The sequence below is a fragment of the Lampetra fluviatilis genome, chromosome 30, assembly GCF_964198595.1.
Source record: "Lampetra fluviatilis chromosome 30, kcLamFluv1.1, whole genome shotgun sequence".
Taxonomy (NCBI): domain Eukaryota; kingdom Metazoa; phylum Chordata; class Hyperoartia; order Petromyzontiformes; family Petromyzontidae; genus Lampetra; species Lampetra fluviatilis.
Window position 1 is genome coordinate 6,823,742 of NC_136304.1, and position 26,436 is coordinate 6,850,177.

Here is a 26,436-nt window from a genome sequence, read left to right on the forward strand (position 1 = left end):
CTTTTCCGACTCCGCTTTAATTTATTTTCTGGCGACGGTTGCCGTCGCTGCTATAAAGCCGTGCGCAGCGCCGCGTGCACGACCCCCAAAGTGCCCTTGTGTGGGGTTTCCCCGCTTCATGATTTCACATTTAAGTGAAGGCATTAATCTGTATTGCATCGCGCTGATCCGTGTCAAGAGATTACGTCAATAAAGGGTGGAATTTCAAACTCCCGTGTCGTCGCCACTCAGCGTCGCGATTCGCGATGGACAAATCTGTAGTCTGCATAGGCACCCGAGGACTGTGCCATGTTTAACCTCTATGCCTATCTCCCCGTGTCCACCCTGCAAAGGAATGACTGTTGCAAACACAAAGCACCTCATGTGTTTCCCTTGTGGAAGGGAAAGCCCTTTGCTGGTTACCGTGGAGAAACATCTTCAGCTTTGATCTATTGACTGCTGAAGGCCACCCTGCAAGGTCCCGCGATGAGAGTCTATCTCGCTCCAGCACATTGGACACTTATGCATTTGTACCAACTTAAATCTCCCCGTAAGTGGCGACACAATACTCTTACCGTGTAAACACCCTCCAGTGCTGAGTAAAATCCTCCCGACGTTGAGTGTGCTGCAACTGGAGTCGTCTAAAGCCTCGCGAGCCGTCGTGACGGCCCAGCTCGCTACCGCCCGGGGTGGCGAGACGCGGGTGCGCGCCACGCCAGTGAGGACACGCGGCACGTGCTTTTGCCCTCCCGTTTATTAAAAAATAATTCCGGTCGCAGACGCTACCCGTGCTGAGTCCTCGCCGCCAGCTTTGCATCCGGGGGCCGGGGCTGGATTAGCAAAGGGGGCTTTAGGGGCGGCAGCCGGGGGCCTTGGAGTTTTGAGGGGACCTCCAATCCAAGGGAAACAACGCATGCTGCTCTATAACGGTTAAAATGCAACACTGCAGTACCACGATACAAACTGTAGTATAGTTTGTCAATTAAAGGCATCGCATCCCTGTGTGTATCACGACCGGTGATGAAATAATCTTCGTTTTAACTTTTGATTTAGCAGTACAATTTAAACTACTTGAGCTAAAATAACAAGAGGTGGATTACGATGGAGCATTTGGTATTGAGCATGGGTGGTGGTCAATGGAAGGAATTGGGTAAACGAGGAGGAGGGGGGGGGGGGCTGTTCAAAATTATTACAGCCCCAGTCCCCCATCAAACTTGATCGGGCCTTGCCCAGGCCTCGTCTGCAATTGATGTGCGCAAAGCAGAGCCGTGCTTGCCTTCTTCTCGGATACACGAGGGAGGAGATGCAGCGACGAGGTGCGCAGCCCACAGGGGGCTAATCGCCTTCGATCGCTGGGTGCTGGATGAGGGCGAGCGAGCCAGGTCTCGCTGTAGCCTCTTGCCGAAACGTGTGATTTTGTGATCGAGTTGGAAAACTGAATGACCTCGGGGCTGCCACCCCCTGACTCAGAATCGAGGTCGTGCACGGCGGAAATAAAATACGCACCGGCCACCAGCAGCACACACGGCAGATGGACGAGGGGCACGTGCTTAGCGTATACTTAAACATGTATATACACTTTGGGGCCAAAACAAAACATACCAAGAGTAATTTTGGCCCACTTTTTTCACATTTTTGTGATAGCAACCTAAGATCGGTGGATGCATCACACAAGTCACGGTCTCTTTCGGTCGCAGTCCTGGCCACTCCAGAGTCCTGGCCACGTCACGTGCCACTTCTGGCCACCGTCGGTCCCGACCGGAGTCCCGGCCGCCATTCCCCGTGTGGCCACGCATTCCCTGGCGCCATCACTCCCGACCGCCTGTCAGCTTGTAGAAGAGCTCCTGGTCGAGCGAGTCTTCCTGGTCCTTGGCTCGCATCGACAGGAAGATGTAGCCTCCAATGAACTCGTGCACCACCTTGCAGTCGGCGGAGACGCAGCCGAACACCAGCTGCACTTCGCCGTCGAAGTCCACCATCACCTGGCGAGCGAAGGGGGGGGGGGGTGAAAGCAGCGCCGTGTGGCCACATTGGCACGACTCTCATGTGCGACCACACTAGGAGCTAAACCTCCAGGAATCTCAGGTTGGACCAAGTCGTTGGTTCCGTCAAATTATCTTAGGTGTAAGTTTCCAAGGTGGCCGACTGGCTCAAGCGGTCAGAGCGCTAATATTCAGCACCGTTGCGATCGGGGTTTCAGCTGCCCGTGATTAAACCGGGTTCTCAAGTGTGGTCAGTTGATGGTCTCAGCCCGGCCACCAATGACTGCAGCGAAAACATCTACAACATTCAAATTAGATTCTGCACTTAAAATATGGCTGAGCTACAGCTTAAATTGTTGTTAATATTGGTTTCATCGTCATGCTCCGAACAGGAAATCCAATTTAGTAGGGCGGGTGGGAAAGTGCTGCCCCCTGCTGCGTGTGGACCAGAGGGTCACTTGAAGACATCTCAAGGGGTAAAATTTCGATTTAAAGCTTTCGTGACTGCAGGGGATTCATCTTCTTGGTTCTTTCGGTAAAGTCACGTAGAATGGAAACAATAAAAATAATAAAATAAAGCATAATAAAATAATTCTCACGACGTTTCGGCTACCTGAAGACGGCTGCTTGCGTTGTAGCCGAAACGTCGTGAGAATTATTTTATTATGCTCTATTTTATTATTTTTATTGTTTCCATTCTACGTGACTTTACCGAAAGAACCAAGAAGACATCTCAAGGGGTAGTTCGGTGATGTCTGCTTTACGGGCCATTGTCTGACTCCAAGGTTTGCAATGCTGCGCGAGCGATCCGGACGGTTTACTTGCCTCATGACTGGACACCGATAACACATTCGGGATAAAATTGGGGGGTGAAAATGAGAAACATCTTCAAAAAATTGCCATGTTTTCTTTAGTAATGCAAAGCGCCGACGGGACTTCGATGTGTGCTGCAGACACCGCACGCCCTCGTTTTCCAACACGGGGCGACGCACAGTGTTCGCTTTCGCCAAAGCTTCAGTCGTCGTACCTGCCGGACCTCCCAGTTCACGTTCCACTGCTTCATGTTGCTGAATCGGTACGTGCGGATTGCGTCGCCCGTGTGCGCGTCCATGCGGATCAGGCGGTTGTAGGCCACGCCCAACAGCTCGTCCCGGCGGCTACCGCGCACCCTGCCACCGCACGCCAACCACACGCCAACCACATGCATAATGCATGACCCGCGTGCGTCCACAGTGAACGCACCGAACCCTATGCAACCCCAACTATATTCTCCCGCAGTTTAAATTTTATCTCGAGGTGCTCTGGTTTCCTTCCACATAGAGTGGAAGAGAGAGTGGATGATCCACTCTATCTCTCTGGCCAATCTATGTGCTCAGGGCCATTGGCTGAAATGTCACCTATGATATATATGTTGTTGCTTTTAAGGCCACACAGTGGCACTGACGGACACATCAAGTTTTTTGGTATCTACAGCAATCAGCCGTTTTACTGCCAAGCGCAGAGGGACAGCCCTCCACGCCCGACGGCAGCACCGCGCCGTGACTCGTCATGTGAGCCCGAAGCCTCGGAACACACCGGATGAGGAAGTGCGTGAGGCCGTATTCCGGCAGCGACTGCCACGCTTGGATGAAGCGCATCTTCGCCTCGATGAGGCTCATGTGCGACACGTTCTGATGAGCCTCCAGCACCCGCGCCGTCAGCTGCATACACACGCACGCATGACCAAGCATACACGAGCACCCACGGCAACAATGATCACGACGGCCGCTGCTCGCTGCTAAGCGACGGTGACGTCGCCGCTGCGCTTGTGCCAATGCCAGGTGCACGCGAAGCCACGCGAAGTGTCAAAGGCTCATTGGCAGGAGGACACGGCACAGACCGAGGTGTTATGGGTTAACTAAACACTCTGCCAACACACACGCAAACACGCACGTGCATGCAGCTGCATTAGAATACAGTGAGTAGTGGCAATGTTAGCGTCTTCATGACATTCACCTAATTTCTTCTTGGTTCTTTCGGTAAAGTAACGTAGAAGGGAAATAGTAAAATAATAAAAATAAAACATAATAAAATACAAATTATTATTTAATTATTTCCCTTCTACGTGACTTTACTGACAGAACCAAGAAGATGAATCCCTGCAGTCCCGAAAGCTTTAAATCGAAATTCACCTCTTTATCACAGTATTTATCATCGTTGTCATCATCATCGTCATCATCATCTCTAGTGCCGATACACTTACCACGTCCCTCACCGTTCCAGGCTGCAGTCGTCAAAGTAAGCGGGCAAGATGACGGGTGATCGGACGGGCAGGCGTGCAGGCGGGCGGTCAAGTCGGCGAGCGGGCAGATAAGCAGATGGTGCAGGGCGGGGCGAGAAGGCGGGCGAGCGGACAGGTGAGCGAGAGAGGAAGAAACACAGTTCACTCGTCGACACAGTGGGACGCGCAGCCCACCCCGGCCACCGCGGGCACCCCCCCCCCCCCCCCACCACGCCGTGCGTGCGGCGCTGCCAACCTGCTTGGCCTTGTGCTTCTTGAGGCAGCGGGGAGAGATGAGCGACTCGGGGTTGAAGTCGGCCGAGCCCTGCGTGAGCAGCGGTGCCGGGTCCCCGCTCACGACCTACAGGGGCGGCAGGAGGGCGGCGGCGCGGTGGTAACACTCATGCCTCACAGCAAGCAGGGCCTGGGTTCGATTCCCGACTCGGGTGCTTTTCTGTTTGTATGTTCTCTCAATGTTTTGCAGAGTGTGGGTGTGTGAGTGGAGTTTGTGTGCTCTCTCTCTCTCTCCGTGTGCTGTATGAGTTTCCTCTGGAATCGACAGCTTCCTCCCATAACAGCACAAATAAATCACACATTGTAACTGGTATTGGCCAAATATCCCAAATGATAAAAAATTACCTGAAAATTACTGAATTGAGATCACACAGTAGCAATATTGCCCTCTCCTGTGAAGCCTTGGCAGGAGCCTCTTGGAAAACAGTCTTGAGACTCATCAGTGAGGCTTTCCTGGGTAAACAAGTGTAATTATAATAAGGCTACGAAGAATAGAGGCCGGAGGTGTGGGGGAAGGAAAAGGCTGCTATCCAGGCTACATGATCAGTGCATAAGGTGAGCTATGTGAACCTAGGAATTAAACCTCGACAAGATTTACGATATTCTCAGGATTAAGCGCACTTTCTCCCCTGAATATGACAGCGTGCGTGCGCATGCATGTGTGCGTGTGCGTTAACTTAACCTCAAATGTGTAACTGTTGCAGTGTGTAGTCAACATCGCCACTCGGGGGACAAATGCGGCTCGGCGTGGTGCTGGCCACCCACCCCCTCGTGTACCGTGCAGGCCTTCTTAGGTGCTCACTAACAGCACTTGCCTCAAAAGTCTGTTAGGCTATAAGGGGGATCTTTCTATTTCTCACGAATGAAGCCGGCAGCCACCACCGGGGCTCGGTGTGGCCAATGGGTGAGCTTATGGGTGGCTGCGCCGGTGCTGCGGGATTTGGTGTGTGACGAGGTAGCGCGGTGAGCACGATGTGGCACACAGTCAGTTACGGTTATGGACGACGCATCTATGTTGAACCTCTTTTGCACCGTACATAGCCAACCGTGCCAGTGGGAGGTGCGGGGGAAGCGACGAGAACCGCAGAACGTGAGCGCCGAGGCGAGGCAGCACCTGCATCCGCAAGAAGGAGAGGATGCTGGCCACCTCCGCGTTGTAGGAGCTGTCCGCCATGGTCTTGCCCTTGGAGGCCAGCCGGCATGCCGCCATCCACGCCGCGTACTGCTTCTCCTGCACCGCCGCGGAGCGCAGACCGCACAGGTCGGGCATGGGGACGCAATGCGTAGTGGAGTCTGGCCACGAGAGACACCTCTGCTGCGCGCCGTGTTACCCTTGACCAGAGGTCGCAACCGGGTACCCGGTACCCGTACCTTACCCGATACCCGGCTACCCGTACCCGGCCGGGTACGGGTACGGGTAGCCGTTTGCGATCCTGGTGCGGCCGGGTACGGGTACGGGTAGGCCATGAGTCACTGGTGAGTAGCCGTTTGTCACTCATTTCGGGTAGGGTACGGGTACGGGTAGGGAACGGCTACCCCTACCCAGCTGGGTACGGATACGGGTACCCATTTGCGACCCTGGTGCTGCCGCGTACGGGTAAGGAATCAAAACCCGTTTGCGACCTCTGCCCTTGACCCAAAGCCGCCGGTTTCCGAATAAAACGTGCGTGGCCACGGGCAGCTGTGATGCTTCACAGCCATATATATCTACATATTCCATCATAAATATCGGTTATTTACACAAATGTGTTGCAAAATTTTTGTCTGGAAACTGAGGGCGACTGCAGCCGGCTGCGGTGCACTCACGTTCTCACATCGCAGCCACACCTCCGTCATGCCCTCTGGCGTAGGCACCAGCAGCTTGATGTTAAACTTCTGCGCCGAAATGTTGACGTCCGGCACCACCTCGCAGCCTGCGCACACACACACACACCGCGGCACCTACATCAACGCCGCGCGCCCACGCGCCGGCACAATGAGGGGCGCGGTAAGTGAGGGGGGCCGGTGAGGGGGGCCGCACCTCGGAGGTTCATCTGCTGAGCGGGATGCGGGTCGTCTTTGGTGCGGTAGCACGACACGCAGGTGTCCTTGAACACCACCCAGTAGGTCTTGTGTCCCTTCAGCGTCAGCTTCTTGGGCCTGGGCGACAGCGCACGGGATCCGTCAAGCACGTCCAGAGGACTACCGCCGCACAGCCGGTGCTGGCCACGACACCCCATGGTCAGATACCACACCCATCACATAGCCAGTATCAGCTACCCACCATCACCACCACACGAGTGCCCTGCCACACCACCTGCTGACTCACCGGAACACCTTCAGGAAGTCCGCCAGCTCGGGGATACGGGTGATGTCGCGCTGTGAACACACGCGTGGCGCGGAGTCGTTACAAGCGGAGAGATGCACGCACGCTCGGACGCACGGACGGGTGCGGCGTGAGCGTGGGTGCAAGGAGCAAGTGGTGGACGCAGTGCGGTGTCGCGCGTGACCTAGATCTTCGCGTCCTCGCCCCACGTAATCCCCGTCTGACCTGGCCGGCCGGGGCGCCGCTGCCCTCCAGCGTGAGCTCCAGGTCATTGAGAGCGGCGTCCACCTCGTCGACGGCGCTCTCCCGCGGGCCCGTCCGCCCCTCGGCTCCCACCGACAGCTGGTTCACGTGGTACTGCAAGGTGAAACATGGCGCTGGCGTCACGGCCCACGCTACCTCTGCACCCGCCCGCCCGCCCGCCCCACCGGCGCATCGCCATCACGCCAGCGCTTCGGCCTGCTCGTTTGTCACCTGCAGCGCGGCGAACATCATCATCTCCTCGTCGGTGCACTCCACCTCCTCCAGGAGGATCGCCCACTTGGCTTGCTCGTACAGCTGGTTGATGCGGATCGCATCGTACTGCACGCACAAAAAAACAGAAAAAAGATCCCCGAATAGCCTGAACAGACTGTTGGGGCAAGTGCTGCGAGCGAGCACCTAACTTGCACGCGCACATGCTCACGGGCGATGTCACGCGCATGCGTGTCGCATCCCACGCCTGACTCCGCCCACGGTCCGGGAGGGTCAACCGGGGGTCACCTTGGGGTTGAGGTCGAAGAAGCTGTAGAACTTGAAGCGCAGCTGCAGGACTTCGTTCTCCTTCACTCCCTGCTCCATGAGGGAAGCGGACGAGTCCAGCCACCTGCACCCGCACGTGAGGGTGGGGCGGGGTGAGGGTGGGGCACGGTGAGGGTGGGGCGTGGTGAGGGTGGGGTGTGGTGAGGGTGGGGTGCGGTGAGGGTGGGGTGCGGTGAGGGTGGGGCGCGGGGAGGGTGGAGTGCGGTGAGGGTGGGGCGTGGTGAGGGTGGGGCGCGGTGAGGTTGGGGCGTGGTGAGGGTGGGGTGCGTTAAGGGTGGGGCGCGGTGAGGTTGGGGCGCAGTGAGGTTGGGGCGCAGTGAGGGTGGGGCGCGGTGAGGGTGGGGCGCGGTGAGGGTGGGGTGCGGTGATGGTGGTTGCGGTAAGGGTGGGGTGCGGTGTACGCTGTGAGGAGCACGGTCCGTGGGCTCACCCTGCGTTCGTGCGCGCCTTGTCCGCGAGGGTGAGCGGGCGGTACATGCGGGCGAGGGCGTCGGGCGCGGGGCTGGGCAGGGCGGTGCCGAGCGAGGCCGGGTCGCGCTCCCCGAGCGGGGAGTCCCCGACCCACGTGGGGGACACGGGGCTCCCGTCGCGCACGTCGTACGTGGGCGTCGTCATCGCGTGGCCGTAGAGCCCGGGGCTGGGGTACGAACCGCCTGTCCGCGGCACGGCAAGCATGCACGCACAAACGCACGGACGCCATCGCACACTCTCTCTCTCGCTCTTTCTTTTGTATGATGTATTTGAGAAGCCATTGACCGCGAGTTCATAACCGTGTGCGTCTGGAGTTTTGAAAAGACGTTCGATGGCGTTTAGGAAAACCTCCTTCAATCGCGCGTTTTGATGTGCCCATTGATGATCGTTGATGTGAGTGGTGAATTGTACTTCACTTACTTAGCGACCCCTAGACTCACATAGAGACCCATAGACTCACATAGACCCACACTCACGTTGTGAGGCAGACGAAGTGATGAGCGGTGCATCCACCTCATCCTCAGCGTTGTTCTCGTCTGCTTTCTTCTTCTTCTTTTTGGCCGTGTCGGACATCTTCTGGAGGAGGGAAAGCTCCTCCGAGTGCCGGATGTCTGTGAAAACGAACACGCACGCCGGCGTCGGTGATGGTCTGCCAATCTCAGCCCAACCTTGCCATTACAGCTGTGGCAGCGTTGCCCCCGCTGGTTGTAGACGCAGTGCGGCCGAACGACGACAACGCCCGTGGAACTCCTGCCCAGCTGGGCCGACACAAACGATAGGTAAGGGCTCATCTCGATCCCTGGACCGGTGGTTGAGCCCGGAGCCGAATAAAACTAAAAATCCACCAGGCACAACCTCAAGCTGAAAAATAAATTTTGTTCGTGAAGCAGAAAGCGCTCCCGTGCCAGCAGGCATGTCCTTTTGTGCTCTGGTTAAGTCAAAGCTGCGCGGTGGTGGCTGTGCACGTGGCCTGTGGGGCAGCATCATGGAGGCAGCGAGGGTTGGCAGATCACCGCACACAGGTTTTGAAACTCACTTCCCGTGGGCATCGAGGAGCCATACCCTTGTATACCAGAAGGCTGTACAGCAAAACTGCGTGGATTTTCTCCAGGTGCTCTGCTTTACACCCACATGTAAGCATTCATTAATCGGCCGATAACACCCGAGCAGAGGACCGCCGAGCTTGGACCAATTTTTGGTACCGTATCACTGCGTGGCGACCTTCCCGCTCATTTGTGGTTCCTCTTGGCGAACACCGTGTGGCAGCGGTGGCGCGTTACGACTCGAAAGCGCTGTTATATTATTAGGTGCTCACACAGCCATCCCATGATGTTTTGAGAACCCTCTTGGGCCCCCTTTGGCGTTGGATCACACAACACCGAGAACAGGGACTCCCACCTCATCTACCCCATGCCAGCCCCCGTATCCCTCTCCCCCGCCCCCCGCCGCGCCCGGCACCCACTGAAGGTCCTGCAGATATCGAACACCGCCTTGAAGACGGGGTCGGAGAAGTTGGATCTCACGCGCACGACACGGGCGTTGGGCAGCTGCAGGCGCAGCAGCTTGTGCCGCGGGGTGAAGAGTAGCTGCGCGTCGGCCTGCACGCCATACTTGTCCAGCGTCCACGGCGTCTTGAGCAGCCAAAGCTTGCGACGCTCCCACCACAGCGCGTGGTCTGACCAGTCCTGCTTCACCTCTGGGCAGCCCCGGGGCACAGGGACGATAGAGGATGGGTGAGCAGGTGGGCGAGAGCCACGACAGTTGACGCAGGCGCTGGTGCATGGAATTAAATGAGGCACCACCCTGTCCAATTTCCTCCCCCCCAAATTCTCATCGTATCTGAGAGCATGCTGGGCCCTATCCAGCACATGGTTCCCATGGCGGTTGCACGGCCTGAGCTTGACAACTATGTTACTGGGCTGGAAGGTTGTAGCAGGCAAGCAGACAAGTGCCAACGGAGTAAAGATGGCAGAAAGTAGCACTGGACTGTAGCGACATGGCGATTGATCCAAATAAACAAAGGATGTGGACATGCATTAGCATTTAATTTAATCCAGAGGAAAAGTACTGTGCTCGCTGACCCCTGACCCCCACCAGATAGATTCCCTAAGTAAACACGACATCGGATGTGACTGCAGACTCAACCCCCTTGAGCTTACGGGTTAATTGACCACTGGGTCGAGCGGACTGCTGCACTGGGCACTTTCAGTAATTGGGCCAAACCCCAGGACTCCTTTCGGCTGTGGGAGTGGGTAACCCCAGGGTCAATGACCCCCTGCCACGGGGCATGGGGGACCCCTGAACTCACGGGCTGATCCCGGCAGCGCAGGCCATCGCAAACAAACCGAGTAATAATTACAAGAGGACTGCGCACACTCTCACACTCTCTCTCGCCCAGCCCCTGTGCGCGCCGGGAGGCCGCGCCTGAGGGGTCGGCAACCTGCGGCTCCGGAGCCGCGTGCGGCTCTTTAAGGGCCACTTCGTGACGTTTATCAAGGACCATCTCTCGATTTAAAGCTTTCGTGACTGCAGGGATTCATCTTCTTGGTTCTTTCGGTAAAGTCACGTAGAAGGGAAGTAATAAAATAATAAAAATAAAACATAATAAAATAAATCTCACGACGTTTCGGCCACAACGCAAGCAGCCGTCCTGCTTGCGTTGTGGTCGAAACCTGAGGATGGCTGCTTGCGTTGTGGCCGACACGTCGTGAGAATTATTTTATTATGTTTTATTTTTATTATTTTATTACTTCCCTTCTACGTGACTTTACCGAAAGAACCAAGAAGAAGGACCATCTCGTATTCACATGCATTGCGGCTCGTGAAAATGTTGCGGTTTTTTTACTGAACACGAAAAATATTGTGGTTGCCGTGTGGATTTGCCGTACCGAGCATCTCCACGAGGCGCAGCATGAGTCCGCCCACGTGCAGCTCGCCCGTGACTCGCAGCACCAGCCTCTGCGCCAGGTCCGTGACGAGCACGTGGAGCTCCCACGTGCCGTCCGCGTAGTGCCCGTCCGGCATGCGGATCCCCTCGGGAGTCGCCATCCTCGCCTGCGGGCACAGCAAGGCAGCCGTGGGGGGGGGGGGGTTCAGAGGGAGTGTGTGAGAGAGAGCACAGCAAGGCAGCGAGTCTAAATTGGCCCCATTAGCAAATTGTTCCAAAAAATGGGTTATCAGTACCCACTCAAGGCGGAAAATGTTACCAATAATTGTATTGCAGCACTTCAGCTCTAGATCACTAATAGCTGCGATAGCAAGGTCAGCGCGGTCGCCTGTTTATGAGCACAGCTTCTTACACCGACGTCCCTGTACGTTTAATAGACAATATAATGCTGGCAATACAAACGAATGTGATGTGAAACATGTACGGAATACGACAATAGATATGAAATACGTCTATAAAACACAAGAATAGACGCGAAGCTTTCTGCCCGTGGTGGGCACTGCCCATGGGGTAGATGCAGTACCGTACTCGTATCATTTGCCACACAAAGTGCTACCAAGCTACTCATCTCCCCACGGTGATTCGAGGGCTCAAGACGAGAAACGGCATTGTGGCGCCCTGGTGTCCATCTCGCCTGCAATGTTGTAATGGTACCCGGACATCAATACGGGCCCTCCTGGCTGACAGACGGACGGATGGACGGACGGAATCACGCAGTGACCATCAATCTGTGTGTCTGAGAAGGGCCTCTTGTTGTGTGATTTTATGGAGCGACTGTGCAAGTCGCCACAGCCATTAGGGCTGTGTACGCGTACACCCTTTCCCACAAAGACACACAGATGTAGCTCTCAACACGCAAAGCCGCCCACTACACATACAATGACAACGATTCCCTGTCTAGCCTGAACAGACTGTTGTAGAAAGTGCTATTAGCGAGCACCTATGAAGGGCGGCACGGCAGACGAGGGGGTGGGTGGCCAGCACCACGCCCGGCCGCCTTTATCTCCCCGGTGGCGATGTTTACACATCGCACTGGCTACTCATGTGAGGTTGAGTCGACCTAGGGGAGGCCCAGGGCCGATTCAGATATTCGTCACTGGTGTTGACCGTGAGCGGGAATCGAACTCGGGTTGCCGTACACACAGTTACATACACACAGTTATTATCATACAAACGCACGTAGTTTTCACTACACGCACTCTCAACCTTACACACACACACCTCACCCCATACATACTCACAGTCAGACCATGACTACAAGACGCAAAACACCCTCACTACACAGCCACACAAGACGCACACACACTCTCACCATGCACACACCCTCACCACACACACACCCTCACCACACACACACCCTCACCACACACACACACACCCTCACCACACACACACACACACACCCTCACCACACACACACACTCTCTCCACGCACACACCCTCACCACACACACACTCTCTCCACACAGCCACACAAGACGCACACACACCTTCACCACACACACACACACCCTCACCACACACACACTCTCACCACGCACACCCTCACCACACACACACTCTCTCCACACAGCCACACAAGACGCACACACACTCTCACCACGCACACACCCTCACACACACACACCCTCACCACACACACACACACCCTCACCACACACACACACTCTCTCCACGCACACACCCTCACCACACACACACTCTCTCCACACAGCCACACAAGACGCACACACACCCTCACCACACACACCCCCTCACCACACACACACTCTCACCACGCACACACCCTCACCACACACACACTCTCTCCACACAGCCACACAAGACGCACACACACTCTCACCACGCACATACCCTCACCACACACACACCCTCACCACACACACACCCTCACCACACACACACACTCTCTCCACACAGCCACACAAGACGCACACTCTCACCACAGGTCCACCAAACACACACCCTCGCCTTACACACACGCGAATATCCTCATACACGCATACCTCACCACACACCCATACCCCCACCACACACCCTCACCACACACACACACTCCCCCACCACACACACTCCCCCACCACACACATACCCTCACCACACACACACACCCTCACCACACATCCTGACCACACACACACACCCTCACCATACACACACACACCCTCACCACACACATACACTCCCCCACACACACACACACTCCCCCACCACACACACTCCCCCACCACACACACACCATCACCACACTCCCCCACCACACACACACACATCCTCACCACACACACACACCACACACGCACATACACCTTCACCACACACACACCCTCACCACACACACACCCTCACCACATACACACGCTCACCACACACACCCTCACCACACACACACCCTCACCACACACACCACACACACACTCCCCCACCACACACACATCCTCACCACACACACACACTCCCCACACATCCACACTCCCCCACCACACACACACACTCCCCCACCACACACACGCCCCCACCACACACTCACTCACACCACACACACACACACTCACCACACACACACCCCCATCACACACACCCCACACACACACACACCCACCACACACACACCACACACACACCCTCACCACACACACACCCCCACCACACACACACACCACACACACACCCCCACCACACACACCACACACACACCACACACACACCCTCACCACACACACACCCCCACCACCCACACACTCACTACACACACACACCACACACACTCCCCCACCACACACCCTCAGCACATACGCACCACACACACTCACCACACACCCTCATCACACACACATCCTCACCACACACACAGCACACACACACACTCACCACACACCCTCACCACACCACAAACACAAACCGCTTCAGTGCTGTCGGGGGGACGCCGCGTACAATGGCTCCGCGTCAATGGGAGGGAGTGCGGACGGGGAGTGACAGCTGCTGCCTCTCGAGCCAAGCCCTGCACGCTCCTCCTGCCCGCTCCTCCTGTCTCTGCCTCCTGTCTCTGCCTCCGGTCCTCCCCGCGTCTCCCCCGCCGCCGTCTCCCCGCGTCTCCCGTCTGTCCGCCCGCGTGAAACCCGTGCGACGCACCGCGCGTCACGCAGCCCACGGTCGCCCTCGCCGGGAGGAGAAGACCTTCGCTCCCCTCCTCCTCCCCCCCTCCTCCACCCCCTCCTCCACCCCCTCCTCCACCCCCTCCTCCACCCCCTCCTCCCCAGCCCTCCTCTCCCCCTCCTCCCCAGCCCTCCTCCCCCTCCTTCCCCCCTCCTCCCCTGCTCCCCCCCCCTCCTCCCCTGCTCCCCCCCCCTCCTCCCCTGCTCCCCCTCCCCCCCTCCCCTGCTCCCCCTCCCCCCCTCCTCCCCCCCTCCTCCCCCCCTCCTCCCCCCCTCCTCCCCTGCTCCCCCTCATCTCCTCCTCCCCCCGAGCGGACCCTACCATGGGGCCCCCTGCACAGGGCGCTCAGTCCCCTGCGGAGCAGAGGGGGCACCCGGCACGCGGCCACGTGGTTCTCTACCCGCGGCGACGGACGCGAAGTCTCGGGGCGGGCAGCAGTCGCGAGGGCAGCGGCGCTCCTCGTATCGCTCCTCGCCTCTCACTCCGCTCCCTCGTCTCGTGCTTCCCCACCCCCCACCTCGTCCCCATGCTCCCTCCCCCTCGCTATCTCCACCCCTGCACCACCACCACCACCCCCCCACGCCGGGCGATAAAACGCGAGGCATCGAAGCGTCAACGCCGAGACTCCGCCCTTCGTGAAGGACCGCTTCGCTCTCTCGCCGCATCGGCACCACGACCACCACCACCACCAACAACCATCAACAACCATCGCTTACCTGGGTACCGCTTGTCCGCACCATCGCCACACATCCAGCAAGCACTCCCGATATATCGAATCGCCTCAGTTGTTGTCAGCAGCACCATCGCTAAAAGCACCGCCGCCGAAGTTGCCAGGGGAGGGAGGATCATCCCCTTCTCACCTCGAATCTCAGAGCTCTCCTCTCTCTCACCTGTCCTGTGCAGCAAGGTGCGTTGCGTGTGCAGGCAGGGGAGTGGTTGGCACACACTACAGTGACTACACGCTCGCGAGCAGCACTTGCCCCAACAGCCTACGAAGGCTCTACCTGGTGGGTGAGGGTTATTTGTTTGTCTTTGTCTTGTGTGTGTATGCCAGCTGGTGTGTGCATGCCAGGTGAAGCTGTGTGTGTATATGCCAGGTGTGTGCATTGTGTACACGTGGTCGCGTGTGTACGGGTGTCTGTACAGGTAAATGTATGTGTACTTTACACAGTTGTGGAAGGCGTGTGTGGGTAAACTATACAGTTAAATATCCGTGTGTTTATATATGTGTAGGTGTGTACAGTACTGTCCTATGTACACGTGCAAGTGTGTGTGTGTACTCCTGCGAATAGGTGAAGGTGTGTTGCTGTGATGTTGAACTTATTTTGCACCCTATGTAGCCAACCGTGCGAATCGGAGGTACACATACGAGGAATTTTTATTTCGGTGTACATATTAACTCGCTCTCTTCCTCCGTGTGTGCACTGTACAGGTGAAGGTGTGTGTGTAGTGATGTGTACAGGTGAGTGAAGGTGTGTGTGTAGTGATGTGTACAGGTGAGTGAAGGTGTGTGTGTAGTGATGTGTATAGGTGTATTGTGTACAGGTGAAGGTGTGTGTGTAGTGATGTGGACAGGTGTATTGTGTACAGGTGAAGGTGTGTGTGTAGTGATGTGAACAGGTGTATTGTGTACAGGTGAAGGTGTGCGTGTGTAAAATCTACAAACAAGTGTGCGTGCCGCGTGTGCGTTTGGCCATCGCCTCTCCTCTTCCACAGGGAATGCAGTCGCTGTGGGTGACCGATCGCCGCACGGCCGCTTCGGTACTGGCGGGCACCGTGGCCCTGGCCTGTGCAGGCCATAGACTCGTGCGTCTGCTGAGGGCCCGGGGCCCCGAGAACGTGTACGAAAGCCCGCGCCTGCTTGCCGAGTACTTGCACTTCCACTACGCGCAGGGGAGCGAGGCGCTGCCCCACGAGGGGGGGCCCCGCGATGCCCTCGACTTCCCCGCCAGGTGCGCCCACCTGTGCATAGAGCAGAGCCTGGGCCCCGAGGTGAGCGGTCGCTTCTCCTTCTCTCTGTGCGCTGCCCCCTTCTCGCCGTGCGCTGCCCTGGACACCAGAGCCTCGTGAAAACCTGCGGTCTGTAGGCACGGGCGAGATTTGGGACTTCTGACCTAGAAAATTCCCAAAGCGTTCCTGTTTCAATGTCCCTCGTGTATATCGGTGTTTTACACAATAAATGCACACACTCGTTTTCAACTGCTACGTCTGTCCGGATTCATGCAGCCAGCACAGTGTGCAGTTATGCCTCTGGCTGTGGCTACTAGTCACTACTCGCGTCTATTGGGTGACTTTGCAAAACAAGAAGTGAGAAATTAAGCACTGCCCTGGTCTATTTCAGACTTTCACAGAAAATGACCTTTGTATTCTGAGGCCTTCAGAAGACCTTATCCCCTGGTCAAAAAGTATACCCCCCCCCTAGCACCCCAGAGCGATGAAGGGTTCAGTTGATCCTCAATCAGGATCTGAACTCAAAACCTTCCCCTTGTGTGTCAAGTGCTCTAACTACAGCGCCACTCACCATACATTGAGGCTTCCTAGGCATGAACTCAGTCAGGCACCCAGGCTGTGCATTCTCAGCCCGAGAGATGCACGCCTGGGCCAGCCATTTGCTATCCCCTGCTTACCACGATTCCTGCAGGCTGCTGTACCGAGCCGGGCCCTGGACGTGGGCTGCGCCGTGGGCCGGAGCACGTTTGAGCTGACGCGACGATTCCAGTCGGTGCTCGGCGTGGACCTGAGCCAGGGGTTCGTGCGTGCGAGCGAGAAACTCCAGGATGCTGGCTCCATGCGCTACAGCGCCACTGAGGAAGGGGACCTCTGCATCGACATGGTTGCACGCGTGCCTCCCGACATCGTGAGCGGCACACCCTTCACGACTCGCACTGCACACACAGGACTCGACAAGCACCCCCCATACACGCCCTGCAGGTGGCAGATTCCGAGTTGGTAAAACTCCGGTTAAACGCTTCACCAAAATGTGTGGTTGTCACAGCCGTTTTAAATGATCCCGCTGAGCGCATTTAAAATGTTTTTCAAAAGCAGCATCAGGAGTCTGACACGAAAGGGGGGGGGGGGGGTGCTTGAGCCATCACCTCGGGGAGTTTGGTCAGCGCGTGTAACCAGCGGTGGTGTTGCTGGTGCCACCTGCGCAATACATACAGGACCGTGGTCGCTGCTCATTCATGCAAGCCGACGCCTGCGCCCTCCCCCGCGATCTGGGGACTTTTGGCTGCGTACTGGCGGCCAACCTGCTGTGCCGCCTGCCTGACCCAATGGCCTTCTTGAACCGCGTGCCTGGGCTGGTGGCGCCGGGAGGAGTCCTGGTCATCACGGCGCCGTACACCTGGCTGGAAAGCTTCACCCCAAAGGTGCGCATCGCCGCAGCGGCCACCGTGATGCAGACAGCCCAGCCCGCAGCTCGGCACGCACCAACACCGCTTTTGCCATCGAACGTGGGACAGGTCAAGGCTGGATACTCATTCATGTTTGTGTGTGTGTGTGCAGCGAGTTACTCATTAGCAGTAGCCTGTGATATGTCTATCTGTTTGCGTAAGTGGACAACTGCCAAATATCTGATGGGCATGTTTATCCAATACTTAGGCACACAAACGATGCCCCAGGCACACTGACAGCCTCATATGTATACTATTTAGCAAGGCCGTAATTATAATATAAATTGGGGGGACGACGACACACCCCCCCCCCCCCAATATTCAAATATGCTCAATGTCCCCCCCAATATATTGCTATAAAAAATAATTGCTATGTAAATAAAAACAACTATTTGATCAACCTTGGCCACACTATCTGTCTGGACTTGTCTGCATAAAAATCAATGCATAGATTTATGTTTATATGATTGTGGTTATGGTTGTACTTTATTAATCCCTAATCTCAAACATTACATACAATGAAACAATAAATGGTAAAAAAGTAAAAATAGAGCAATGTAATAGAATACACTATTAGACATTATTGTAACAAATAAATAAAAAGTCCATCCCATGTGTTAGTGAATTTTTAAATATTTTAGGCAGGAAATTAGTTTTCAAATTTAGATATTTTTCTGGGTTGGGACCCCCAGACACCCTTGAAGATTTGACCCCCCCCCAATGTTGACTCCATGGCTACGGCCTTGCTCTTTAATATTCTAAGAGGATAGTGGCTGGGTAACGAAAAAACAGCTCCCCTATGTGTATAAGCGACTTTAAAAACACTGTACATGTCACACATGAAGGCACAAAGGTGTGCCCACAATTGATAGCTGTCCTGTGCCATGCCACCACCCCAAAACAGGCCGATACTCTCAAGGACAACTTGATAGGTCCACAGCAGTGCTCATGAATCGGAAGATGGCCAGCAAAACATGCACAGACCCCACAACCCCTTTTTTATCTGAAACGTTTTACCCAATAATTCAACCAAGTAGAGCGGAGGTTTCCCGTAGTCTTGATTTAAAATTCATATTTATACCTAATTCGGGTATGGCTGGCTGCATGCCCTGCACACGTAACGTTGAAATACAAAATCCAACCATTGGATAACGATGAGATCTTGTCTGTGGGCCTGTGCTTGCGTCTGTCTGCCCACAGTCGGCGTGGCTGGGTGGCTACACTGATGCGTCGGGCAAGCCAGTGCGTGGCGCAGAGACGCTTAAGCGGGTTCTGTCCCCAAACTTCACGCTCCTTTGGGAGGGCGACCTGCCCTTCCTGCTGCGGGAGACGGCACGCAAGCACCAGTGGACCGCGGCCCACGCCACTGCTTGGAGGAGAAAGGGGTAGCGGTGCTTGCGGTCAGATGTTAATATGCGTTCCAGACTTGTGGGTGTTATGGTGATACGTTTTTGCTGATACAAGAATAATAATAAATGGTTATACATTGTGCATGAAAATTATTGAGAATGGAATGGACAATTTAGAGGACAACCAAGCAAGTGAGCACGCCCGAATAATTAATTATTCGACCGTCGTTAACGTTTTTTCAGATTATGAGAAGTGCTCAAACACGCTTGGAGAGGTATTTTCTTGGAATTGCCAGGAGACAGAAAGAACAACATTTGGATTGGAGAATAACTGCAAGTTAAAAACATATTGATGAAAAGCCAGTGGGCCTGGCCATGATACATCGCTAGAAGGGATGATGGCCGATGGTAAAGAATGATGATGGAGTGCCAACCAAAGGAGGGGACACGTCTGAAAGTACGACCGCCACAATGGAGGGATGAGTTGTGTGTGTGCCAAAGCTAGAAGCTAGATGGATTTTTGCACCACGAGACCATGATGGATCATGGTAATGACTTGCGGGGACCTTCATCCAGCAGTGGATAGGTCATGGCTGATGATGACCAAGTTCAGAGAATAAACTTATTCATTCAGGAATGTAAGTACATTTATAAACGTGCAACTCTTACGATCTTGGTTATCGCGAGTGCTTGGGAAGGAAAGCCATACTAATTCGTAGGAGTGTTTGTCACAAGGGTCCTGCATTGAGTTCTTATTTTAAGATGTTTTTTCAGCCAATTGAGTATTATACATGTGGGAGGAAGCCAGAGCCCTCGGATAAAACCTCGTGCGTTGGGGGGGGGGCAACACTCTCCCCATACAGATGGAAACAGATGGTGAATATTCATATTGCTGTACTGCCTTCTGGCACTTCCCCACACGGAGTTTCACAAATTTTGTGCAATCCACAAACCCTTGCCTCCACAGGGCTGGACTACAGGCGTGCTCCACCAACTGCCCAGCTCAAGGAGGCACGCTTTTTATTCTGAAATACTGTTTGGTAAAATCTAAATGCTGAACGCACGACGTTAACCATGAAGTGGGAGAAAATGTACGAGTGTTTAAAGTCCGTGGAAGCCAAGTGAAGTGGGCTTAAGTATTTCTATGTCAATATGCAGCGCCGACGAGTATCTCCACGACCCATTTGTTCCAACCCATGCCGTATCTCGCCAGGAGCACCACTGCTGCCTTAAAGAGTAAGAGTGGTGACCTTGTGGTGCTTTTATGTATGTTGAGCACAGGGAAACCATCCGATGCTTTCCCATCCATGGTGAGAGCTCTATGCAATCTTTAGCATGGACTCCAGTTATAATGTATACAGCTAAATGCGCTATTGTAAACTTCTCCCTAAAAGGGGACCACAAATAAGTTTATGAATAAAAGCTACAAAAAAAGTCCAATACGTAGGCAAGTGTTTTATTTAATTCTATAATTTACAGCACGCAATATTACGTATCATCTTAGTACGAGTCGCACACAGACGATTAAGACATGGGGAAACCCCATGCTGTGCATGGAGGACCCATTGCTGTACGGGATGGGCACGACACAGGGTGGTACTGGTCGTCAGGGGAGGACGTTATTAAGGGATAGAACAATATGGGTGAGGCTGGAGACTGCACAACAAGCCTGGAGCCACACTAGGCCTGAAGGCTGTACACTCGTGCTCTTCATGTCGGGATGCAGCAGCAGCAGCAGCTGCCTTGGCACTTGTCCCACAAGCAAAGGCGTCTGGCGAGATGCCAAGTGGGTGATCCACCCGCTTCGTAGTGGTTCAAAGTGCTGCCCGCCATTATCCGCAGACACTGGGACATCCGCACGAAAGCCGTAGTTTGGCAATGCCAGTGTCCGAGGAGGATGGCCGATGGAGCCAGAGTGAGCCCTGGAGAAGGTCCGGATGTGCATCTGTAAGGGTGGCTTAGCGGTCGCGCTTCCCCTGCTCCAGCCAAGCATACTGGTCCAACAGTCTCTGGCCCTCCTTGCCCGACCACTCGTTTGATTTGTAATAAGCTGCAAAGCATCCACAGGGACAAGTTAGCATCCAACTGATGGGAAACAATGAACGTGTTCCAGGAGTGTTGAGATCTTAACTAGTTGCAAAATAGACGATACACTTCGAATATATTTTCCGCCATAAAAGATGTTTTTACACCCCATCTCGGAGTGGATTTCTTTCAGCAGCATTCGTTGAATATAGAAAACTTTGGGGTTTCGAAAATTAGAATCACATCAGCAGTCAGGCTTGCCAATGATGGTGAATGTGGAGGGGTCAATATAGGAAGTAGGCATCGTCAGCTTGTTTAGTTACTCGTATACTCGCCAACAACGCTGATGGGTATGTTCTGTTGTGCATGAAGTAATTGCAGCTAGACGTACAGCTCGTGTATAAGTTTGACATTAGAATTGCTGTCATGCAAGACGGGTGGAGGGGCAAACCAGAGTTCAGATTGGTAAGCCATTGTGCATTCAGAGATTACATCCACAATAACTGCATTCTTTAATGTCAAAATGAAAGTCGACATGATTGCAATGTAATTACCACAGTTTCCCTGCAAACATCAACGTTGATGTCAAGAGTAGAACACTGACACATGCCACACTTTGATCCCACGCATCGTCAGATATTCTGTGAATTTTTTTCGAGAAAAATCTCAGTTCGCAAGCTCGGACATATGAACTCTCCGTGCCGTTCAGTGGCTCCACCCCCCGCCCTCCCTCCCCTCTCCGATGGTCGCGCATGCGCAGTTGGGAAAAATGCCGCAAAGATCGAGCAAACTCTAAAGGAGTGGTTCTTTTCCCCTTTACTGCAGCCTTGCACCCCCCTTTGGTTCTCAATCGTAAAAAAACGTATAATGCTAATAGATACATAGGTTTGATGAAACAAAGTAGTCCATAATATAGTTTTTTCGGGGGTTAGATCGCGTAAATATAAATGTGTCGTTAAACCCGCCACCATCCGACACAGCCAATTAGTAAGGTTTGTCACGTAAACAAAACATGCCAATTCGTTACCACTACAACACACCGGTGTGTTGGAGAGCCAAGCCACAACATTTACAATCTTAGTACGACGTTTCGCCAGTAATTACAACTAGCATCATCAGGCGGACAGCCAGATTTGTGAAGAAATCCTCCTGTTTCGTTCATTAAAGAAGTTGTACTTCCGTGCCCTTGCTTAATTTGTTTCGATTTACCTTGGGGGGGCGGGGGATCTGGCCATGTCTCGCGCACCCCCCAGACCCCCAGAAAGGGCATCTCGCACCGCTACGGAGTGCGTGCAAGCCCAGGCTTAGAAGAACCACTGCTCTAAAGTGTGTCGTGGAATGGGAAATGTAGAGAAGTCCCAGTGGATGCACGAGGTGCAGCCCACGACAAGCCAGCACACGTGTATGTTGAACTTCTTTCGCACCGTACGTAGCCGACCGTGCTCATCGGAGGTGCGAAACGTTGGTCCAATGTCGACCGGGCACTGTACTCGGTGCTACACGCATGCCACACTATTCATTGTACAGTATTTGTTTTTGCGCAATTTCTGTCAAGACTGGGTACAATACCAACCTTCTAGGACGAGAGGTACCCTCTTGTGCACCTTGTACCTGAAGTCTGAAACGAAGGCAAACAGCGAGGATCAATGTCTGAATGTAAAGCGGCAACCTGACCTGGGAATTCTCACGCCACTCATCCACGAAACCTCAATCTCAACGTCCTCAAAACGATACTTGAGATCGTGACGTCCTCTTCATTCCACGACTAACAGCACCCACCCTGTACGCGTACCGCACTTTTACAAATCCACTGCTGGATGAGAATCTTCCCACACCTGGCGGGCCGTGGATAATACTTGACCATACTTCACCATGCCGTTCAGTACTGCACACACTGACACTACAGAAATGGATTTCCCTGCAATGTCCCCTAACGCCCACCGGGCGCAGAGCTTTTCATTCACGGCACAATCCCGAAGCGAATCGCCACCACGGGCCTCGCCCCCGATAGCACTGCCACCTTGCTGGCCACAGCCCCCCGTGGCCTCTTGTAGACCCCTCACCCCTCTCACCTTAGCAGAGGTCGCAACCGGGTACCCGATACCCGTACCCTACCCGTACCCAGCCGGGTACGGGTACCCGTTTGCGACCCTGGTGCGGCCGGGTACGGGTAGGCCGTGAGTCACTGGTGAGTAACTGTTTGTCACTCATTTCCCAACGTCTTGTCTCTTCTCACAATTCACGTTCCTAGAATCAACCCACCCGCGCCTGCAACATGGCTTCATCCCAGAGGTCGCAATCAGGTACCCGATACCCGTACCCGGCCGGGTACAGGTAGGGTACGGCCGGGTACGGGTACCCGTTTGCGACCCTGGTGCGGCCGGGTACGGTAAGGAATCAAAACACGTTTGCGACCTCTGCACCTTGGCTTCCGTCCATCTTAAAGTAGAGGCAGTAAACCCCGACCAGGCCCAGCAACTCGGCCAGGAGGACGCCCTTGGCCACCCTCATCAGCGCGGGGTTGCGATACCGGTTGTCGCTCATCGCGAAGGCCGCCGTGGGCCCCTCTCGTCTCACGCGCCCCGCGAGAAGAGTCCGGCCAGTGAGGAGCCTCTCGTGGGCCCCTCTCGTCTCACGCGCCCCTCTCGTCTCACGCGCCCCGGGAGGGATCCGCGCGACCTCGCGGGTTCTCGCGCCGTGGCCGCGTGAGACCCCGGAGACGGTGGTCGCACTGCGCCCCCTGCAGCCTTGAGCCGGCACCACCACCACCAGCAGCACCAACAACAACAAACACCAGCACCACCACCACCAGCAGCAACAACACCAGCACCACCACCACCAGCACCAACACCAGCACCACCAGCACCAACAACAACCACCACCAGCACCAACACCAGCACCACCAACAACCACCACCAGCACCAACACCAGCACCACCACCAGCACCAACACCAGCACCACCACCAACAACAACCACCACCAGCAACACCACCAGCACCACCACCAGCACCACCACCAGCACCACCACCAAGAACAACCACCACCAGCACCAACACCAGCACCACCACCAACAACAACCACCACCAGCACCAGCACCACCACCAACCACCATCGTGGTGGGGGGCCCCGCGGCAGGGACGTTGGGGCCCAAACTCATCAAAGCGGAAAATAGAGAGACGAACCTCACTCAACGACAACAACAACCAATATTGCAGGGATTCCTATTCTTGGTTCTTTCGGTAAAGTCACGTAGAAGGGAAATAATACAATAATATAAATATAAAACAATAAAAATGATCACGACGTTTCGACTGCAACACAAGCAATCATCATCAGGTGTGAAATCCACAGCAAGAAAATATTCTGCTCGACCAGCGGTGGGCAAACATGTGGCTCTTTAAGGACTGATTCGTGACGTTATTTGTGTTACTTATAACTTTCGTGACTGCAGGAATTAATATTCTTGGTTCTTTTGGTAAAGTCTTTTCTCTCCACCCGATGAAGACCGCTTGTGTTGCGACCGAAACGTCGTGGGTTTTTCAATTTATTTTAATTTTGAATGTAATTTTACTATTTTTATCGTGTTTTTTTTGCTTTAATTCTTTTCAATTTATTATTTGTATTCTTTTTATTTTAATTTGTATTACTTTTTAGTTTTTATCTACGTGACTTTACCGAAAGAACCATGAATACGTGACGTTATTGATTAAGGACTCTATTGTATTCACATGCATTTCGGCTCTTTACATCTTTAAATATCGACCCGTTTTTTTAACCGAATTCGAAAAAAGCTGATTGTTGTGGTTGCCGACCCCTGTGCAAGACAATCTACCTGCTAAACTGTCTACCAAGTACAGTTTTCTTTCTATTCTTGCGTATGGCCACATCTTCAGCAGATACATTCCAACGTCGAGGCCTGTTTGCCACGACGCGAGGGGTTATAAGGAGACAATTGTTGTAGTTTTACTCTTCCCCCTCCTTTGAAGAAGCACAGACTACAGCACAAGTTTACAAGGTCCAAAGTTTGGTTCTAGAATTGAAGCTTTCGTGACTGCAAGGATTCATACTATTACGTTTTTTCGGTAAAGTCACGTAGGTAAAATAATAATAATAAAATAATAATAAATCAAAATAACTTAATTAAATCACGACGTTTCGGAGGCAACACAAGTCTCCGTCTTCAGGTGGGACCGTCACAGCCAAATTTACTGTATCAAGTGAAGGGAAATCCAAGAGACAAGATCTTAAATACTAGTTAAGGAGAGGGGGGAGGAGCTTATCTAAATGTGGCAGTCAGGGACTGGGGGAGGTGGGCGGGGCTAGAAGGGGAAGGTGGGCGGGGCTAGAAGTGGAAGGTAACAGCTGTTAAGCACCTCCGCAAGAATTACGGCCGCTATTGGCTTCCAAAACAAACAAAAAAATAACCCGTAAAAACAAAGTTTTCCACTATAAATCCTTTATATGCGTGGCGGCTAGAGTCCTCTCGTCCTCTGGCTTGAGATGGCTGCCACCTATGGGTCAGATGATTGCCTGCCACCATTAAGCAATTGGTAATTAAATATAATTTATTTTTTCCTAAAAAGTGTATAATTTTGGAAAAAAAATTTCACGAAAATAAATTGTCACGCACAACGAGTCTGTGTGCAAAATGTCAGCTCGATTGGATCACGGGAAGTGGGTTAAAAAACGACCGAAAGATTTGCACGGTCGTAAGCGCGCAAGCAAGCAAGCAAGTGAACTTAATATAAAGGATTTAAAAATAGCAGCACTGTTAAACGCTGAGGATGTCAACAATTCTGTAAAATAGACTAGTACCTGTCAAATAAGATGATACAAATATGCGTAGTTTAATATTTTTTACATGGTTAATAACATCTTTCCAATGATTGCTCAATTTGTACCCATCATCACGTCTTCTTAGGTTTTTTCGGTAAAGTCACGTAGAAAGTAAAATAAAATAAAAACAAAAATCACGACGTTTCGGAGGCAACACAAGTCTCCGTCATCAGGTGGGACCGTCACAGCTAGATTAGCTGTATCAAGTGAGGCAATGATTCAAGATGTAATCCCTTAAAAGCGAGTTGAGGGGGGAGGGAGAGGGAGGGGGGAGCTCATCAGACTATGGTAGCCAATGAAAGGAACGTATCGGGAGGGAGGGGGGGGCGAGGCCAAAAGGGTGGGCGATGGACGTGGAAGCGCTTGTGCGCAAGCGGCCAATTACTGCACACGCCAACACAATGGAGCGATTGTGCGCAAGCGGCCAGCCACTGCACCCGCCAACACAATGGGCAGAGAGGAGGAGGGGAGGTCTAATACACATGATAGACAAAAGAACGAAAATGATGATGGGCACAAACTTAGGGGGAGCTCATCAGACTATGGTAGCCAATGAATGGAACGTATCGGGAGGGAGGGGGGGCGGGGGGGGCGAGGCCAAAAGGGTGAGCGACGGACGTGGAAGCGCTTGTGCGC

General features: G+C 53.9%; 3 protein-coding genes across 5 annotated transcripts; 1 reads left to right on the forward strand and 2 right to left on the reverse strand.

Annotated features, from left to right (window-relative positions):
* Positions 1–721: 721 nt before the first annotated feature.
* LOC144943196 (fermitin family homolog 2-like) lies at positions 722–14,723 on the reverse strand. 3 transcript variants are annotated; one of them, XM_078870456.1, is made up of 17 exons: positions 14,596–14,723; positions 10,981–11,146; positions 9,555–9,788; positions 8,569–8,703; positions 8,052–8,274; positions 7,583–7,685; positions 7,295–7,402; positions 7,046–7,177; positions 6,824–6,873; positions 6,536–6,654; positions 6,322–6,428; positions 5,630–5,746; positions 4,478–4,582; positions 4,204–4,224; positions 3,537–3,661; positions 2,989–3,130; positions 722–1,961 (listed from the first exon to the last, which is right to left on the reverse strand). In XM_078870456.1, exons 2-17 carry the CDS (start codon positions 11,138–11,140, stop codon positions 1,788–1,790), a joined length of 2,055 nt encoding a protein of 684 aa, XP_078726582.1. In that variant the 5' UTR covers positions 11,141–11,146; positions 14,596–14,723; the 3' UTR covers positions 722–1,787. The 3 variants fall into 3 exon arrangements, with proteins under 3 accessions (XP_078726582.1, XP_078726580.1, XP_078726581.1); XM_078870454.1 differs by having other exon boundaries at positions 14,517–14,723; XM_078870455.1 differs by lacking the exon at positions 14,596–14,723 and adding an exon at positions 13,942–14,220.
* A 1,191-nt stretch (positions 14,724–15,914) lies between these two features.
* LOC144943361 (uncharacterized) lies at positions 15,915–18,979 on the forward strand. Its single transcript, XM_078870736.1, has 4 exons — positions 15,915–16,187; positions 16,837–17,052; positions 17,360–17,566; positions 18,791–18,979. Exons 1-4 carry the CDS (start codon positions 15,915–15,917, stop codon positions 18,977–18,979), a joined length of 885 nt encoding a protein of 294 aa, XP_078726862.1.
* Positions 18,980–20,366: 1,387 nt separating this feature from the next.
* CEBPZOS (CEBPZ opposite strand) lies at positions 20,367–23,777 on the reverse strand. Its single transcript, XM_078870690.1, has 3 exons — positions 23,388–23,777; positions 22,538–22,582; positions 20,367–20,989 (listed from the first exon to the last, which is right to left on the reverse strand). The coding sequence occupies exons 1-3, from the start codon at positions 23,506–23,508 to the stop codon at positions 20,898–20,900; spliced, it is 258 nt and encodes an 85-aa protein (XP_078726816.1). The 5' UTR covers positions 23,509–23,777; the 3' UTR covers positions 20,367–20,897.
* Positions 23,778–26,436: the final 2,659 nt, after the last annotated feature.

Coding starts and splice junctions, on each gene's coding strand:
- LOC144943196 (XM_078870454.1), bottom strand. Junction 8,275..8,568: donor CACTTCGTCTGCCTCACAAC/GTGAGTGTGGGT, acceptor TGCCGCGGACAG/GCGGTTCGTACCCCAGCCCC. Junction 6,874..7,045: donor GCGGCGCCCCGGCCGGCCAG/GTCAGACGGGGA, acceptor GTGTGTTCACAG/CGCGACATCACCCGTATCCC.
- LOC144943361 (XM_078870736.1), top strand. CDS start 15,915: ATGCAGTCGCTGTGGGTGACCGATCGCCGCACGGCCGCTTCGGTACTG. Junction 16,188..16,836: donor AGCAGAGCCTGGGCCCCGAG/GTGAGCGGTCGC, acceptor CGATTCCTGCAG/GCTGCTGTACCGAGCCGGGC. Junction 17,567..18,790: donor TGGAAAGCTTCACCCCAAAG/GTGCGCATCGCC, acceptor GTCTGCCCACAG/TCGGCGTGGCTGGGTGGCTA.
- CEBPZOS (XM_078870690.1), bottom strand. CDS start 23,508: ATGAGCGACAACCGGTATCGCAACCCCGCGCTGATGAGGGTGGCCAAG. Junction 22,583..23,387: donor TAAGATGGACGGAAGCCAAG/GTGCAGAGGTCG, acceptor CCTTCGTTTCAG/ACTTCAGGTACAAGGTGCAC. Junction 20,990..22,537: donor GGTACCTCTCGTCCTAGAAG/GTTGGTATTGTA, acceptor GATGCTTTGCAG/CTTATTACAAATCAAACGAG.